The sequence below is a fragment of the Lagenorhynchus albirostris genome, chromosome 9 (assembly GCF_949774975.1).
Source record: "Lagenorhynchus albirostris chromosome 9, mLagAlb1.1, whole genome shotgun sequence".
Taxonomy (NCBI): Eukaryota; Metazoa; Chordata; class Mammalia; order Artiodactyla; family Delphinidae; genus Lagenorhynchus; species Lagenorhynchus albirostris.
The window spans coordinates 52,971,359-52,991,061 of NC_083103.1; the positions used below are offsets into that span (position 1 = coordinate 52,971,359).

Here is a 19,703-nt window from a genome sequence, read left to right on the forward strand (position 1 = left end):
TAGATATAATAATTTAAAAAATTCTGGGTAGTAGCAATATGGGTGTTATACTATTCTTTGTAGAGTATTTTTTAAAGTTCTAAAAAAGAAAGAAAAAAGAAAGTGCTTTGAAGATTTCTCAGACAAGATAGCATCAGCTATTTAGCAGGGAATAAGAGCAGTATCAAATGGATGAAACCAAATCCTTAGCCACAAGCTCCCTCTTCAATGTCATTGGATTTTCCAGTCACGGTCGTGCTCCCTCCTCTACCCTGTGTTGTCTACTGCAAGCCAATGACAAGGGCTCTCTGGTACCATGCACTGGGGGTCTTTGAGTCTGGTCCTTTAGCACTGGGAAGGACTTGAGAGGGGGCTGGGCCAGGCTTCTAGAGACAGGCGGGGAAAATGAAGCCAGAGGAGAGGCTTGTTCAGGGTCACACGGGAAGGCAGACGTCAAGGCTCATCTTCATCCTTCAGGGCTCGGCTCAAATGCTACTTCCTCAGATGACAGCTCCAACTCCTGGTTTAGGTTAGGCCTGTCAACTCTCATTAAGTGCTCTGTTAGCACCTTGTGCTTTCCTTGCCTAAAATTCCTCACAGCTGTGTTTAATACTAGTTATCAGAATGCATGCATGCTTAACACCATATCTGTTGTTGTACTGCTCACCCATGATGAACCGCATCTGTCTTGCTCATAGCGGTAATCCAGGAACGTAAGTGAAGAGCCTGATCCTGAAGTGATTGCTCTCCCGGCCTCTAAAGTGCTGTGCATTTAGATTCCACGCTCATTCTGAGTATAAATATTTAAAACTGCAGGACCTAATGGTTTACAAAACATGTTCACATCCACACAACCTGTGACATATAATACTGCCCATTTTCTGGAGGAGGAAATTGAAGCTCAGAGACTTGAAATAACTTCATCAAGTTTGCATAAATAGTAAATGGAAAGGCTGGGATTTGAACTGAGGTTTATCTGATGCCAAGACATTTGGTTGATCCACTGCACCATGGCTACCAGATCAGTATCAGTGATTATTATTATTTTTTTAACATCTTTATTGGAGTATAATTGCTTTACAAGGTTGTGTTAGTTTCTGCTGTATAACAAAGTGAATCAGCTATACCTATACATATATCCCTATATCCCCTCCCTCTTGTGTCTCCCTCCCACCCTCCCTATCCCACCCCTCTAGGTGGTCACAAAGCATCGAGCTGATCTCCCTGTGCTATGGGGCTGCTTCCCGCTAGCTATCGATTTTACATTTGGTAGTGTATATATGTCCATGCCACTCTCTCACTTCGTCGCAGCTTACCCTCCCCCCTCCCTGTGTCCTCAAGTCCATTCTCTACGTCTGTGTCTTTATTCCTGTCCTGTCCCTAGGTTCTTCAGAACCATTTTTTTTTAGATTCCATATATATGTGTTAGCATATGGTATTTGTTTTTCTTTTTCTGACTTACTTTACTCTGTATGACAGACTCTAGGTCCATCCACCTCACTACAAATGACTCAATTTCGTTTCTTTTTATGGCTGAGTAATATTCCATTGTATATATGTGCCTCATCTTCTTTATCCATTCATCTATCAGTGATTATTAATTTCCCTTACATTCCTCACAATTTCTTCAGAACTCTTCCCTCTTCTATTGCCCCCAGCCCTAAAACACCCTTCTGGTTAAAAGCACTCATGCTTCTGCCAGTGCAAGATCTTCTGCCTTTTCCTCCTTTTCCGTCATCATCATCACCATCTTCCTCCTCCTCATGTATCTCCCTGCTATTAAAGTAGGAACAGACACAGAGTAAATCAGGATGTCTCAAACTGTGGACCTCACAGTCATATCCCCAGAGCTGAGCTCAGTGTCTTATACATAGGAAGTACTCAACAAATAGGAATTGAATTAAACTGAATGAATGAATTGAATATGAATGGAATTGAATCCATTCATTCACAAAGTAATACTCTCTACCAAAATTCCTCCGTCTAGGTAGAGATTAAGGTAGCACTCATAAAGTATCACCTTCTCACAAATGTTGTTTGAATTAGGACTATCAGGATGTGCTAAAAAGGCTCCCCAGAGAAGGGTGTTAGATTAGATTCTTAGTAGCTAGAATCACCAAACCTCTCTCCAGTTCATAGCCAGCCTTTGGCCACCTCTGGAGGAATGCTGGATCAGGCGCTTCTTGAGGAGTCAGAACAAAACTCCCATGGCAGGGCTCTCTTCCATACTTTTCTTGGATGCTGAGTCCTAGGCAAGTGGATTACGTCCCTCTACAACTTTTAATACCACTATTTCCTTGTCTATTTCTTTTAAAGCCTGTTTCAGCACCTGGGGAAACCCCAAACAGATGGTCATAGCAGCCAGAGACTAATAATATTTCACAATGGAGACTCCTGTACCTTGTGTCCTTGGTTGCTATGAGAGATGGGTTGGCTACCCATTATACATAAAGACAAAGAGACTCTCACACGTACATCAGTGCCCTGTTGCTTTTCAATGGTAAGGAAACAAGAGAGTGACTATGTCACTTGGGGAGAATAAATGATGTGCTTAACAAGGCATGGTCAAACCAAGTATTCTCAGGCACTCTGTTCAGGAGGTGATTGGCTACTTAAATACAGAGTCTGAACCTTGGTAGCACAATATTCCATCCTCAGTGATATAGATCAGAGATTGGCAAACTATGGTCCACGGACCAAATTTGGCCCTCAACCTGCTTTTGTTCAGTCAGGAGCTAAGAATGGTTTTTGTAGATAAATGTTTGCAATCAATATGATGAAAAAGATCACTAATTTTGAACCCGATTTCAGCAAATGTTATTCCCCTAAAAAATCCATTCTTCGGGGCTTCCCTGGTGGCACAGTGGTTGAGAATCTGCCTGCTAATGCAGGGGACACGGGTTCGAGCCCTGGTCTGGGAGGATCCCACATGCCGCGGAGCAACTAGGACCGTGAGCCACAACTACTGAGCCTGCGCATCTGGAGCCTGTGCTCCACAACAAGTGAGGCCGCGATAGTGAGAGGCCCGTGCACCGCGATGAAGAGTGGCCCCTGCTTGCCACAACTAGAGAAAGCCCTTGCACAGAAATGAAGACCCAACACAGCAAAAATAAATCAATTAATTAATAAACTCCTACCCCCAACATCTTCTTAAAAAAAAATCCATTCTTCTCATTAGTAGACCCATATTGCAAAAGAATATATTCTATTATTATTATTATATTTTGAATTTCATCAATAAAAATTTTTGGGAAATTTTTTCTTTCTAGTTATATAAGGTCCAGTAAAGCCTAAGATATTTACTATCTATCCCTTTACAGAAAATTTTCCGATCACTGGTCTAGACCTTTTCAGACTTGCCTCCTGCCGTATCATTCCTCACGCTGGGAACATTGGCCATATCTGAATAGCTGTGGTCCCCAAATGCACATCTAGTTCCACATGCTCCAGCTATCCCTTCTGCCGGCAGTGTGTCACCTCCCTGCCCACTGATCGTTTTGTCTACTGAAATCGGCTGATCCTTCAAAGTTCAGCTCAGATGATACCCTCCTCTCTGAGGTCTTCCCTGATCCTTCAAGTCAGACTAACAACACTCACAGAAAATCTTTTATCTGAGCAGTTCATGGTTCTGTTCCCAGAAATACAGAATGTGTGCACACAGAAGGGCAAAATTACCTCTTTATATTAGCCAAGTGGTGCTCGAACCCGCTGGGGAGATGGATGATGAGGATAGCTGTTGTTTACTGAGCACTCACTATGGGCTAAGCATTATGCTAAGTACTGCACATATATCATTCATTCATTTGTTCAATTAAAACCTACTAAGCATCTCCTAAAGACCATGCACTAAGCTTGGTGCTTGGGGTGCAGTGGTAAATATTACAGGTAAGAGAGTCACAGACTTGGGCTTCCCTGGTGGCACAGTGGTTGAGAGTCCACCTGCTGATGCAGGGGACACGGGTTCGTGCCCCGGTCCAGGAAGATCCCACATGCCGTGGAGCGGCTGGGCCCGTGAGCCATGGCCGCTGAGCCTGCGCGTCCGGAGCCTGTGCTCCGCAACGGGAGAGGCCACAGCAGTGAGAGGCCCGTGTACCGCAAAAAAAAAAAAAGAGTCACAGACTTAATGAAATGTTAAGTCTTTCAACAACCTTGCAAGGTAGGTGTCATTGTCAACCAGGAAACAAAATCAGAGAAGAGAGGTTAAGCAACTTGACCAAAGACATACAGTTAATAATTGGTAAGCAGGATTTGAACTCAAAGCTCCAAATAAAGCTAGATATCTGGGAGGGGCTGGAATTACTATTAAGTATTGTATTCTTTTTTTTGTTTTGTTTTTTGCGGTACACAGGAGAGGCTCCGGACGCGCAGGCTCAGCGGCCATGGCTCACGGGCCCAGCCGCTCCGCGGCACGTGGGATCTTCCCGGACTGGGGCACGAACCCATGTCCCCTACATCGGCAGGCGGACTGTCAACCACTGCGCCACCAGGGAAGCCCAAGTATTGTATTCTTAAAAGGCCTTCTTCATTCTTATCTTATTGGTAAAGACCTCTAGGAAGGAATATATAGTTCCTAATCTTTGCCTTCCCAGTGGAACTAACTCCATGCTTTTGACACACTGCACAGGTCAACAACTCCTCAGGAAGTGGTCCCTGATTCAGAATGAATCAGACCCCCCTTTCCTCTATATCCCCTCAATACCTTGTGCATATTTCTATTATTGTATTTGCTACCATAACTATAATTTTCTTAATATGTTTCTCTCACTAGGAACTATGGAAACTTAATATGTTTCTCTCACTAGACCAGGAACTCTTTTAGGACAGGTACTATGTAATTCATTTCTAAATCCCCAGGTTCTAGCATAGTGCCTGATACAAGATGTGGCAGATGTTAAATGAATGAATCAATGAAAGACTTTTATTGGTAACCCACTCTGTTCTGTTCTCTCAGTGATAACAAAAGTGGGCAGCACTTACTGATGGGCATGCACTCCTAAAAGCATTATCTCCCTCCACCTTCATCATGACTCTATGAACTCACTACTGTAATTATCTCCTTTTATTGATGAGAAATATGAAGGCTTTCTCAAGGTCACACAGATTTTTAGTTAGAGAGAGATGATTCAAACCCAGTTTTAGTGGTTACCAAATCCTTTACTGGCCACCAGGACACTGCCCCGGACTCATACAACCATCTCTTCCATGAATCTTCCAACAGAATTAACCAGCCCTTGTTGTGGCCCTTGAGAACTCTGGCCCTGATTAAACCTCACTAGGCCCTGCCTGGTACTTATGATACTTGCATCCATGTTACCTCCCCCACAAGACGGCAAGCCCCTGTATGGGGGACCGTGTGCTCTGCACATTGAATCCTCATAGCCCACAGCCCCAGCCGTTGCATGCTCCTAAGATGATGTACTGAACTTGAAATAAAAATGATATTAAGCCCACTACATTATTACTATGCTTTTATGATCAAATAAATCCAACCTAATTCCCTGCTTTTATAGCATAAGCCTCTTTCACAATGGACTAAAAGCCCCGAAGGATAGGAAGGATTTAGAAAGAAGATGGAAGGTGGGCAGGAGGGAAAATTGTGAGCAAAATCCAGCAATGGTTACGTGTGGAGCTTGTCATGGCTCAGCTCAGCCTGTGATTTGGCTAGATCACCCACTGGGGACCCTGAGATTTTAAGGTACAACCAGAACTGAGAATCTGCAGGAAAAAGCATCAGGTGTTGTGAAGGGAGCAGTGGGCAAAAATGCTGGATGCACCAGAGAGGTCAGATCCTGGAAAGCCTTGACCACAGGCTGAGCCGCCAAGGCCTTGCCCTGGAAGGGAAGGGGATCCACGGAGAGTTCAGGATGGTTATCAATCCCTCTCTCCCTACAGAACCAGGTGGTGAAGGAGGATGGCGTGGGCTTAGGAGAGTGGGAGTTGGGGGGCAGGTAGCAGCCCTCCCAGGAATGGCATGTTGAACTGCGGGGACATGGCAGGGGTCGGCTTGAGCCCACGAGTGAGACACAGCTGGAGGCCGGAATGAGGAGAACCAGGTTCCTGAGCCAGCCCAGTCACCGACTGGTTGTGTGACCTCAGTCCCCAGACCTCCCTGACTCTATTCTTCATCTTTAAAGAGAGAGATGTTTACCTTAAAAGGTCATGATAACGTCTAAATAAAAAAAATATGTTAAAGCAATTGGCACTGTGCACTCAGCAAATGAGGCTGGAACTCACTTATGTCTCTGTTCTAACGTGCTGCTCTTCTGCTTTCTGCCATTGTCTATCTTTCGCCCACTATCACGGTTTAATAGAGTACGATTCTTAGAGGCCAAGAAGATTGCAAAAAGGCACTCTAGGATGTGCCACAACATGGGCCAGCTTTTTGAAGTCATTGCACAAAGTAGACAGTGACCACAAGCAACAGCACAGTGGAGGCACTTATGGTGGCTTTTGTGGTTTGGGGCTTGGGTCCTATTTTCCTACCGAAAGAGGTTCCATCAGGCTTGTTCCTGCAAAGCCTCTTCATTCAGTTTGAAGAGAAACACACACTGACAATGGACTATGCCGGGATAGGGAGGATGGAAAAGACTACTATTACGTTATACATGTGTGGGTAGCTTTTGTGGGACTCTGGCGGGCCTATGCTCTCGCTCTCGGATGGGAACAACACAGACACACATGCTCCTTCCTCGCCTGACTCTTCTGCTCATCCCTGATATGTCGGGGAGGCTGGGCTGTGGCCGCAGCATGTTATTCTTCTCACTCTCTTTCTTCCCGCCCTCCCTGACCCCTACGGGTTTGATCCTCACTGACAGCTCGATATCCAGATATTTCTTTTCTGTTCTGCCTTTTCTCCTGAGCATCAAACTTATATCTCCGTTTACTTAGTTTGTAATTTGTTTCTTATTTTTTGTGGAGTTATAACAAACAGAATAAAGCCCATAAATCTTAATTGTCCATATGTATAGACCCACATGACCACCATCCAGATCAAGAGATAGAACATTTCCAACATCTTGGTCAATTACCCCCCCCCCCCAGAGATCATCACTATTCTGACATCCATCACCATCACTTACCTTTGCCTGTTTTTGAAATTTCATATAAATGGAATCATTCGGTAAGTACACTTATATCTGGTTTCATTCATTCATCATTATGTCTGTAAGATCTATCCATATTAGTGAGTATTTCAGTAACTTTCTTTTTCTGCTATGTAACAGTGGATCTCAACCAGTGGCAATTTTGGCACACCCAGAGGGCTTTGGGCGATGTCTGGAAAGATTTTTGATTGTCACAACTTGGAGGGGGATAATGTGGGGAACGCTACTGGCAAGGCTTGGAAAGAGGCCAGGGATGATGCCAAACATCCTACAGTGCACAAGACAGCTCCTCACAACAAAGAATTATCTGGTCCAAAATGTCAGTAGTGCCGAGACTGAGAAACCCTGTGTATTCATTTGCTATAGCTGCTCTAAAAAATTACCACGAACTGGGTGGCTTAAAACCACATGAATGTATTCCCTTATAGTTCTGTAGTTAAGAGTCAGAAATGGGTCTCACTGGCTAGAATCATGGTGTCAGCAGAAGCAAAGTGTTCCTTCTGAAGGCTCTGGGAAGAATCCATTTCCTTGTCTTTTCCAGCTTCTTAGAAGCTGGTGCATTCCTTGGTGCATGTCACACTTCCGTCTTCAAAGCCAGCAATGGCTGGCCAAGTCTTTATCACACTGCATCACTGCCTCTTTCACTTATAAGGGTCCCTGCGATTACAATGGGCCCATCTGGATAATCCAGGATACTCATCCCACTTCAAGAGCCTCAACTTAATGACATCTGCAAAGTCCCTTTTGCTTTGTAACATAACATATTCACAGGTTCCAGGAATTAGGATGTGGACATTCTGGGGTGGGGGAAGGGCACCATGATTCTGTCTACCACACCCTACCAGGAGACAGTCCACTGTATGAATATACCACAGTGTATTTCTCCTGTTGTGGATGGACATTTGGGTTGATTTTACTTTCTAGCCATTATTAATAAAGCTGCTACACGTTCTTGTACAAGGCTTCTGCACTTATTTTTGCTAGGTATATACTCAAGAGTGCAATTGCTGGGTCATAGAGTAAACATATGTTTAACTTGAATAGATAATGCTGAAGAGTTTTATGAGGTGACTGTAGCAATGTACACCCTTTACCAGCAGTGTGGGTTTCTATTTTCATTTTCTATTGAACACCTCCATGTAGTCTTTCTAAAGACACCTCAAATTCAACTTATCCAAAACTCTGCTATCTAGCTCAGTGAATGATTGTTTCCCCAGACATCCAAAGCATCTAAAGGAAACAGCCTAGACTCTTCCCTCTCCCTTTCTGCTGACTTTCAATTAGCCTTATGTTATTCTGTACCATCAGTGCTTGTTTACATCCTTTCGTGGCTGGAGGTCTTCATCATCTCTCACCTAGACCACAGCTTCCTTTCTGGATTCCATGCTCCCAGTCTAATCCCCTCCAATCCATCCTTCCCACTGCTGCCAAAGTCACCTTGGCTAAAATCCAAAACCTAATCCTCCTTCTTCATTTGCTCATAGGATGAAGGAGCTGGCCCAGCCTACCTGCCTGGTCCGCCTCTCGCCATTCTAGCCTCATCCAACGAGACCTCTAAGCTTTACCTGCTCAGAACTGCTGACAATTTCTCTCCTGTACTTTTACTCAGACTGAGCCCTTCCCCATGTAATGCCCATTCATCTTTGAAGATTCAGCCTACCAGTCCCTTCTCTACTGAACCCTTTCCCTGATAACCCTCAAATCAAGTAGACTTAACCTCTCTCTCCTCTGCGCCCCACCAAACCCTGCATAGACTTTTTGTTAGGAAACCTATAACTTTTCAGCTCACCTGTCTCTGCCTAGTAAACATAAGTCTTCCAAGAGCAAGGACTACTTTGTCTTCCTAGGAATTAGCCAGATATAGAGCAGACACTAATCAATATTCAGTGGATTGAAAATGGTTTGAGACAATACATGTTAGTATGACGTGGAGGAAGTGCCCTGTGTGGAGAGAGATTAGTGTTAGACAAAGTCTGTGCCTTCAACAGTTTTAAAACCTAAAGACAGACAAGAGGCCTTGTGGGTCCTCAGCTCTAACAGGGAAGTAACAGTACCACTTCTTCAGAGCTACTATAAAGATTACAGGCGAAAATGCGTCTAAAGTTTCTAGCAGCCTGCCAGGCATATAGGAGGCACTTGATTAAGTACTACTATTGTTTCTAACGGTGAAAACTAGCATCTTTAGTGAACATCGAGAGAATTTTTAGTTTGCTGGTCACGATCCATTTCCAGTTTTCTTCATTTGGCGGAGAATTAGAAGCTCACCTGTCTAGATGTCTACAACTGACCTAATTTGAAAAGCCAAAGCTGCATTGATCACAGAGATGGCTCTTAATCCCAGTGGACATGGTTGGATTATTTTAGTTTTATATCCTGGACACAGTGATTCTTTGTGATTATAGATTTAGAACTATCACTGGCTTGACTTTTTTTGAAAGTTCATAGATGCATTAGATGCCATTTTTTTCTAGGACAGCAACCAAGGATTAATTGTGTGCATCTTATCTCTTCTCCTCTTTGTGGGTTAGTTTCAGTAACATTATATCTAACTGCTCAAGGTCAACCAATGATCTAGAAAAATGCTTGCACACAGTAATTCCTCAGTAAAAATTTCCAGGGCAGCATAAGGCTTTGCTGAGTTAGGTGCCCAATGTGGTTTCCATGATTAGTCTCTCTCCTGCTTTTCTTCCCTCCCTTCCGATCACTCTTTTGTCTTTTTTATGGTTATCCCTTCTGCTGTCAGTACCCCAAATACATGTATCCCTCAGGGCTCCACTCTCTGATGGCTAATTTTCTCTACTTCCTCTCTAGGGATGATTTCACCTCCTCCCATGGCTTTAATAATATCCACAGGGCCTCCCTGGTGGCGCAGTGGTTGAGAATCTGCCTGCTTATGCAGGGGACATGGGTTCGAGCCCTGGTCTGGGAGGATCCCACATGCCGCGGAGCAACTAGGACCATGAGCCACAACTACTGAGCCTGCACATCTAGAGCCTGTGCTCCACAACAAGAGAGGCCGCGATAGTGAGAGGCCCGCGCACCACGATGAAGAGTGGCTCCCGCTTGCCACAACTAGAGAAAGCCCTCGCACAGAAACGAAGACCCAACACAGCAAAAATAAATAAATTAATTAATAAACTCCTATCCCCAACATCTTCTTAAAAAAAATAAAAATAAAAATAAAATAATAATAATATCCACAGGATGTTTCAAATCACAGCCCGGATCTCTCTCTACACTTCAGATCCATTTACTCAGCTGCCCCTTGAAATTTCTTGTCAGATATCTCATAGACAACTCAAATTCTAGATACTAAAAATAAGCTCAACTTCCACTCCTTTCTTCTCCTCTACATTCATCATAGAATTCTAAATAAAAGTCTGTTGCTTTTTTAAAAAAATATCTTTATTGGAGTATAATTGCTTTACAACGTTGTGTTAGTTTCTGCTGTACGACAAAGTGAATCGGCTATATGTATACATATATCCCCATACCCCCTCCCTCTTGAGCCTCCCTCCCACCCTAGCTATCCCATCCCTCTGTTCCAATGACTAGGACCACTACCAGTTAATTACCCAAACCAGAAAAGAGTTATCCTGGATTTACCCTCTTCCTTGCATCTCACTTGGTCATTACGATCTGTTTTTCAGTAACTGTATGTACTATGTTATAAATCTCTAGTCCCACAGCCTCAGTTCAGGCTTTATCGTTGTCCCTGGATTATTCCAGTAGGCTCGTTACTGAAAGGCCACCCTTTCTCTAACCTCCCCTGGTCACCGGTCAGTGGGACATTAATAAAATTTAAATCATATTAAACTATCATGTAGTTCCTCTACCTAGATTCCTTCAGTGACTCATTTCTTAAAAAAAAAAAAAAATCCAAACTCCTCAGCCAGGGATATAAAACTGTTCCTAACGTGACCTATGCCTACCTCTCAGAGCATAAAACGTAAAGGAATAGTAAAAATAAGAGCAAAACTTACTGAAAAGGGAGATGATCGACAAAACCAAAATTTGATTCTTTGAAAAGACTAAGCAAACCTCAATAAGACAACTATGAAAAAAAGAGACAAGGCACCAATTAATATTAAGTATGAAAGGGGATGTAACTGCAGATAAGTAGAGATGATTTTAAAATCCACAAGATAGCGCTATGGTGACTCTCACGTCAATAAATTTAAAAATTAAAAAAAGTTATAACATTTCCTAGAAAAATATAAATTACTAAAATTGGCTCAAGAAGAAATACAAAAGCTGAATAAATGCATAACTATTAAAGACATCAAACTGGTAGTTAAAAACTAGTCTATTCATGAAAAAGACACCAGGTACAGAGAGCTTTACAGGAGACTCTTATCTGATATTTGAGGAGGAGTACTTGTTATGAGAATTGTTCCAAATAACTGAAAAAGAGCAAAATCTAACTATCTAACTTTATAGACATAACCATGATTCCAATACTGTACCCGACTGATATAAAAAAGGAAAAAATTTTAGACTAATTTCACTTATGAATAGATATGCAAACATTTCAAATAAAAAGTAGCAAAAGAATTCAGCACCATAAACTATATTTTTAAGTAAGATTTATCCTAGGAATGGAAAGATGGTTCAGTATCAGAAAAATCTATTAGCAGATTAAAAATAAAAACCATAAGACTTTCTCAGTTGATGTCAAAAAAATCATTTAATAAAATTCAATACCAACTAATAAGAACCTGCTGTATAAAAAGTAAATAAAATGGAATTCAAAAAAAAAATTCAATACCAATCCACATTTTTAGAAACCCCTAACAAACTAGTATAAAGACAAGTTTCTTAACCTGATATGACGCTATATTATAATGACACAGAGCAATCCTCATACTTAATGATGAAACTTAAGAAGCATTCCCATGTCTCAAGACAAAGAAGCCTATTATCAAAACTATATGGAGGGACTTCCCTGGTGGTGCAATGGTTAAGAATCTGTCTGCCAATGCAGGGGACACGAGTTCGAGCCCTGGTCCGGGAAGATCCCACATGCTGTGGAGCAACAAAGGCCGTGCAGGAAATGAAAATCAACACTACAAAGAGGTAGTGAGCCTGTGCTCTAGAGCCTGCGAGCCACAACTGCTGAACTAGAGCCCGTGCTCTGTAACAAGAGAAGCCACCACAATGAGAAGCCCACGCACCCCAATGAAGTGTAGCCCCCGCTCTCAGCAACTAGAGAAAGCCCGTGCAGCAACAAAGATCCAATGCAGCCAGAAAGAAAGAAAGAAAAAGCATTAAAAAAAAAAAACTATATGGATATCCTCACCAGTGTAGCAATATACATACACACAAAAATATATGAATATCAGAATGAAGACAATAAACTGGTATTTGCTAAAAGTATACATTATCTCCACAGACAGTCCAAGAGAATCTACAAACAAAATTAGAGTGTGGTAAAGTTGTTGAATACAATAAAAACATATAAAAATTAATACATATGAGCAATAACAAATTAGAAAATGTAATAAGATATATGCTTGAAAATAGGAAAACTAACTTTAAATAGCTCAGAAAAAAAAGATGATAGTATGGCATTAGCTCAGATTAATGGAATAGAACAGAGATCTCAGAAATATATTCAAGCATACGCGACCCTTATGTGATAGAAGAGATATCAGTGGGGATATTAATGGGGAAAAGTTGAACTGTTAAAAAGGGTATTGGGGGCTTCCCTGGTGGCGCACTGGTTGAGAGTCCGCCTGCTGATGCAGGGGACACGGGTTTGTGCCCCGGTCCAGGAAGATCCCACATGCGGCGGAGCGGCTGGGCCCATGAGCCATGGCCGCTGAGCCTGCGCGTCTGGAGCCTGTGCTCCACAACGGGAGAGGCCACAGCAGTGAGAGGCCCGCGTACCGCAAAAAAAAAAAAAAAAAAAAAAAGGGTATTGGGATAAATGACTTTCCATATGGGAAAAAGGAAAATCAGTTCCCTGCCTCATTCCATACATAAAGTTAAATTCAATTATATTATTAGAGGCTTAAATATAGAAAAATAAAACTTAAAAACTATTGTGTGTGTATGTGATTTTTGTGGAGAAAACTACAAAATGTAAGTGAAGGACAAAAAGACAAATAAATGGCAAGTAATACCACGTTCGTATATGGGAAAACTCAATACCTTAAAGATAGCAAATCTTCCCAAGCGGTGTTTTCACAAGCAAGTCTGAAGTTAACCTGCATAAAAATTACCTAGAGTGCTTCTTAAAATATAGATTCTTAGGCTCCATTTTAAAAGTACTGAATCAGCACGTCTGAGGATGAGGCCCGGGAATCTGCATTTTAGAAAGCTCTTCAGATGATTTTTTTGTGTACTAAATTTTGAGAACCTCCGTCTTAAGGGAAGAGGTCATAATTGCACATGAGAATTGTCTGGCGCAGTTTGAAAGATTCACATGCGCAGGCTATACCCCAGACCAATTAAATCAGAATCTCTGGGCAAGGCAGCTATGTAACAGCATTTTTTTTTTTTTTTTGCGGTACGCGGGCCTCTCACTGCCGTGGCCTCTCCCGCTGCAGAGCACAGGCTCTGGACGCGCAGGCTCAGCGGCCATGGCTCACGGGCCCAGCCGCTCCGCGGCATGTGGGATCTTCCAGGACCAGGGCACGAACCCATGTCCCCTGCACCGGCAGACGGACTCTCAACCACTGCGCCCCCAGGGAAGCCCTGTAACAGCATTTTTAAAGTTCTCCAGTGAGTCCATTGTACAGCCAAGGTTGGGGACCACTGCCCTGGGTGAAGGTGCACCTAGAGTCAGGTCTGTAGGGTTTGCTGCCCTTCCCCATTTGAACATTTACTTCTAGTGCTAACCGAGTAGGAATTCCCCTTTATTTTGATTAAGGAAAACACAATTTCTTTACATAGGGTTATCACTTTTTGGTATCTCCAGTATCCTGTCTGACACATTGCAGGGGCTTGGTGGTCATTTTCCAAAATTAATTCAGCTAAATGAAACTGAATGAAATGAATCGATATGTAGGTGAATAAATTTTTCATCTAACTTTAAAACTTTCACTGGATTCAACAAATCTATATGATAGTTAGGCACAATGTTACACTGTGAGAGATACAGAGATGAACAAAATACAGCCCTTCCCTTCAAGTGTTCCTATCTGGTAGGGGAGGCAGACAGAGGCAAAAGTATCTTACAATCAAGCAGACAATGACAAGTGTACAGAATACGAAAGGGGAATAAGAGAAAAATTAGTCCTGCGTGGCAGGACCTGGAAGGCGTTGTTGAAGACTAGTATCTGAGATTGGCCTTGAAGTATGGCTGGGATTTAGTTAGGAAGATCCTAGGGAAACGGGCAGTTGCCCTGTAGGCACAGGGCAGTTCTGTATAGCATAAGCCAAGTCAGATGGGCCTTTCTCTAACCTTTATGGAAGACTGCAGGGTAGATAGGAAAGGCTCTTTTTCTTTCTGATTTCCTTGTTACCGCTCTCATTTTTCAAGTACTATTTTGCCTCTGGTTTATTAATTCTACCTCCTGGTGCCCCAGCTGATTTCTTCCAGGAAAAGTTGCTCATTAGCATTTCTATGGGGAGCACCTGCTACCCTATCACTCTTAACCGAAGGTTGGGGCAATGGGGTTGGCTGAGAGAGGAATTTTAATTCCCTCCTATGACTCATCTATTTCCTAACTGAGAATGCTAGGTCTAAAGTCACAAATAGCTGCGCAGTAAAATCCATCCTTAACATTAAAAATAACGAAGACATGTTTCTCAACTTTATAATGTCATTTATGTCATATGAATGTATTGAAAATCAACTTCATGATTGAGAATAATTCTAAAGATACCTCAGATACCGCTTGAATGCAAAAAGTCTCAGGCTAGTGTGGATAGGTTATGAATTAAATGAACTGTTGAACAGGGAAGGTTTCTCAAAACCATAGCGTCAAAGGACATTTGATGTTATCTACTGATTGTACATTGCAGGAGGAAACCAAATAGCATGTATATGACTCTGGATGCTGAATATATATATTATGTACCAATATATCAAGCTGATGGATTGTATATCCTTTCTCTATTTAAGCAAACTGCTCACACTGATGTTACATGACAGATGTCATTTGTAAAGCCCATGAGATGAACCAGTCACCATGGTGTAAACCACCATGATTTATGTAGAGCGGCAGTAGAAAAGGATTTGTCAAATTATCAGTGAAATGTAGCCCAGCTTGGCTTCTAAGGTGATGTAAGGCTCATCTACAGAAGACATGGAACCTACTTAAATTCAGGAGATATTTAGAATCCTAGCAAGGAAAAGGATGTGAGAGAATAGGGGGGAAGAAACAATCAATGTTCCAGATAAGCCTATAATTTCCAGGCATTTTTTTCTTTATTGTATACTTAATTAATTGATTATCTTATTTCTTCATATCTACTTTCACCCAAAGTGCATTTCCCTATTATTAGTTAATTTTTCCTCTGGAACAAAAAATAATGTTAAATTTCACATCAAATTTGTCAAGTACTTAAATTGTCCATTAAAGAAATTGATGTTTCTTAGCAATACTCATTCTCTTAATGCTTCAAAACCCTTCTGATGATACAGCAAAATGGAACGGCTGATCCCAAAGTCATATGCATAATTAAATTTTACAGAAGACTCAAATTAGAAAAAAAATGTTTTTTGAGGTACACAGAGATGTTTCTTGACAGGTTGATGAAATTCTGATAGCTATGAAAAATAATCATTCTTACCAGCTGCAAGAGCATAGCCTGCCCCTATTCAATCAAATCACTTGCAGGATGTGTGTAATTCTAACTGTAAAGCATGACATGCTTACTGCACAGTTAAGGTGTTGTTTGGGAGGAAAGAGGCCACACAGAACAAAGGTACAACCCAAAATATTTGGAGTGAGTTGTGTCTGAAGGGTGGTTTACGCCCTGACTGAACCATCATTTATGAACAAAGCAAGTCCTACCAGCCTGGAAACATAAACCGAGTAGGATCATCAAATGAGATTTGAGAATCTGGATCTCTCTTGATTGGCATTGACTGTATTGAGGTGAGGAGAGGTAGATTCTGTCTGGTAGGTGGTAAGGTTCCACCTGCCGCAGGGTGGTAGACTGCGAGTAGGATGATGAAGAGGCCAGTCCAGAAATCTGTGATGTTAGGCCAACCTTAGGGTTCTTAGGGAACAAAGGTAGGGCCTTGTAAACAACAAAGCCATGACAGAGTCATAAGATTGTATCCTGGCTTTGTTTTTTTATTCCCCTTGCTTATTTGTTTCCTTTCTTTTCTTTTTGATTCTCCTTGGTAACAGCATAAAGATTTTGTGAAAATTCCACCTTCTCATAGCTAGAACCAAGGAAAAGGATCCATGTCCTTGCCTGATCCAGAGCTTTAAAAGGAAGTGGTGTATTCCTGGGGGACCAGTGTGGTCATGATAACAAGACACCAAGAGACAAATGCCAGGTGGGAGGTAGAATTCAGGAAGAAGGAATAGGGGCCAATTGATTAACTGCCCCTTTTCATTGGGAAATGCTTTCCAGAGGTAATACCTGAGTGGGGGGCAGATTTTGCCTTAACAAGAGAGGATGTCTATCAATGCAATTCTTCCTCAGCATAAGAGGGAGTGTTTGTCATATTTAATGGAGAAGGACATCAGTCTGATGAGGCTATATATACGGTCCTAGCAAAAGACACTAACTCTGCAGTCCTCCTGTCCACACCCTCCTGCAGGAAGGAGGCAACTGGCTGTGGCATTGATGAAGGACCCCATAAGCCACATTTTGAACACCTCTAGCTCAATTACTCATCGTGTACATCTTCTTCCCCAGAGACCCCAAACCCAATGCCACATATTCAGAGTCAACAGTGATCTGTCAGCTAATTGTTTCCATTTGAAACATAAGGGCAGGACTGAAAGCTAAGCATTCAGAAATACATATTAAATGAATGAAGGGTGAGAAAGCAGACTGGAAGGACTGAGGCTGCAGCAGAGGGAGAATTCTAGAAAAAGAGAGAGAGAGAAAGAGAATGAATGAATAAATATGCTCTGTGGAAGGCATTCATTTAAAGGGAATTTAAATGTGCTGAAGAGGGGGTTCTTGGTGGTAACAGAATGAGAACCACATTTGGCAAACATGAAAGGAAAGGAGATGCATCAATAGGGGAGAAGGCTGGAAGTGTCTGGGAAGTGGAAATCAAAATAATGAGGCATCATGTAGAAGGCTGGAATGGAACCAAGATGTACTAATTACCTACCATGTGCCAGGCATAATCCTCCTCCTGAATCATCTCATTTAATCTTCAAAATGTCTAGCACAGTGCTTAGCATATAGTAGGTGCTCAAAAATATGTTGAGTATTTAATATTAAATCAATACATGAGCAAACAATCTAAGCGAAGAATCTATTATCCATCACGTCTTACAGATAAGAACCCTAGGCCAAGAAATGTTAAGAAATTTGCCCAGTGAGTCACAGCTAGAGGTGTAAGGAATCTGCCTTCAGCATAAGTGGCTGAAAGAGGAGGGTGCTCTATAAGGGACCGGCAGGGAATCTAGAAAAGGGTGTGGTGCTTGGTGGTCTCCCAGGGATTGAGACAGAGGGGGTAAGAATGAAGGGCCAAGTGAACCGGGCTAGGGAGGAGGGGAAGGGGGAGAGATCACTCTTCTTTGGGGAGGATTGGCCATGCAGGAAGGCACGGAGGCCCTTGGGCGGCAGCTGAGCCAGCAAGGGGCAGCATCCAGGCTAATGCAGCCAGTGAGTTGGGTGGGGCAGAATGGAAGCACAGCCAGTGAAGAAACTGCAAAGGTCTCTTCTCTGTTGGGCAGGCAGGGACTCGGGTTGGGGCAGAGATGGGGAAAAGATGGCTGAAGTGGTTAAGTGAAAGACTTTGGCAAGATGGGATGGATAATACTAACAGCTTTCACAAAAGAAAGAGCCAAAGAGCAGTCGGCCAGGGCTGGGGAGGGGGAGAGGGTGTGTTCTGGGCTGGAGGGGGAGGATGACAGGGAGGCCTGCGATGCAGAGAATCTGTGGGAAAGGGTAAGGATGACCAGCCCCGTGGCCTGAGCTACGGGCTGCGTCTCACCTGTAAGAGCTGCTCACGGCACTCGCCACCTCCTCGCGGATTTGCCTGTTGAGGGCGTCGGCCGCCGCACGCCCCTTGCCCCCCTCGGGGCCCGTGGCCTGGACCTGGGCCTGGGCTGCGGGCAGCAGCGTCTGCTCGTGCCCCAGCCCCTCGGCGCGACGCACCATCCAGGCGGGCCCAGGCTTCTTGCGTGTGTCGCGCTCTTCCGCACTGGTTGATCTTCCAGCCGCAAGGCCACCTGCTCCTCCAGGGGCCGCCTCCTGCTCCTGGGCCTCGGCGGCGGCCTGCACCGGCCAGCGCTCCTGGCTCTGCGGCCGGCGCTGAGGCGCCCCGAGCACAGGCGCCGCCGCCTGGGAGGACGTGGGGATATGCACCGGCTTGGGAATCCACGGGTGGTCCCCGCGTCGCGGCAGCGGCCAGGCGCGGAAGTCCTTCTGGTACTGGGTCTCGCGCTCAAAGGGCGCGTCCGAAGGCTGGTACTCGCTGCGCGGCCGGCAGCTCGGCTCCGGCCGCTGCACCTTCCAGGCGCGGTAGTCCTGCCGCATCACCGAGTCCGCGGGGCCCGCGCTGGAGGTGGAGCCGGAGCCGGAGCCCGGTCCCGGGCCGCTCCGGCCAGAGGTGGCCCCAACCTCGCGTTCGCCGCTAGGCCCCGGCGCCGGCCCTGTTGCCCGGGCAACCACATCCCCTTCGCCTTGGGCCGGCTGCGTTTCTATGGCGACCGCGCGCGCCGAGGGGGGCGCGGGCGCCTGCTGTGCAGGCTGCGCCGGCTGCTGGTGCGGCGGCTGGGCGCCCGGGTGCTCGGTGGCCTCCGAGTACTTGGTGAAAACCAGCGGCACGGCGATGTCTGCCTTGTCCAGCTGGTTCCAGAAGCGGGCGATGCAGCAGGCGCGCGTGATGCACGGCCACGCCATGGTGCTCGCCTCAGAGCTAGTCCTCCCTCTTCTTGCTCGTTTCTAAAGCAAGTCCCTAATCTTCCTCAGCCCCCTGGCCCTCGTCCGGCCAATCTGGTTCTCACCGTGTTTTCCTTGGTGGCCTGAGCTACCGCCCCCTCCTACCTCAGAGAGCACCCGGGAAGGTTGGGTGGGCAGAGCTATCACTGAGAAAGTCCGTAAAGTCCCTCGATGCCCGGCTGTAAACGCCTCCGGGAGCCGCCGCACAGGTCTCGGGAGCGCGGTCTGCTGTAGGCTGCGCAGCGTGAGACACCGCGTCCCGGGTCCCCAGGCGAGGGCGTCTGGGACGCGCCCCTCCCTGCGGCTGCTGCGGCGCTCAGACCCCTGCCAAGCAAGGCAACGCGAGGCTAGGTGACTGCAGGCTTAAGCCATGGCGCAGAGGAAGGGCCGGGCAGTGTGGCCGCAGGGGCCGCGGACAAAGCTCTATCTTCTCCTTCCCGCTGGCGTCCAGTCGCAGCCGGCCACCTAGCAGTGCTCAGAGGAGATCACCTCTCGAGGAGACCGAGCATTGCTGCCGCCACCGCTGCTCCCAATGATGCTGCAGCCGCCGCCGCCGCCGCCGCTGTCTCTGCTGCGGGGAAGCGGCCC

The 19,703-nt window shown here is 44.8% G+C and overlaps 1 protein-coding gene across 1 annotated transcript in view; it reads right to left on the reverse strand.

The window, feature by feature from the left end:
* MAP6 (microtubule associated protein 6) overlaps positions 1-19,463 on the reverse strand; it is an 88,428-nt gene extending 68,965 nt beyond the window's left edge. The window contains exon 1 of the mRNA XM_060157845.1: positions 18,166-19,463. Coding sequence (XP_060013828.1) covers positions 18,166-19,076 — 911 coding nt within the window. The 5' untranslated portion in view covers positions 19,077-19,463. The remainder of the gene's footprint in view (positions 1-18,165) is intronic.
* Positions 19,464-19,703: the final 240 nt, after the last annotated feature.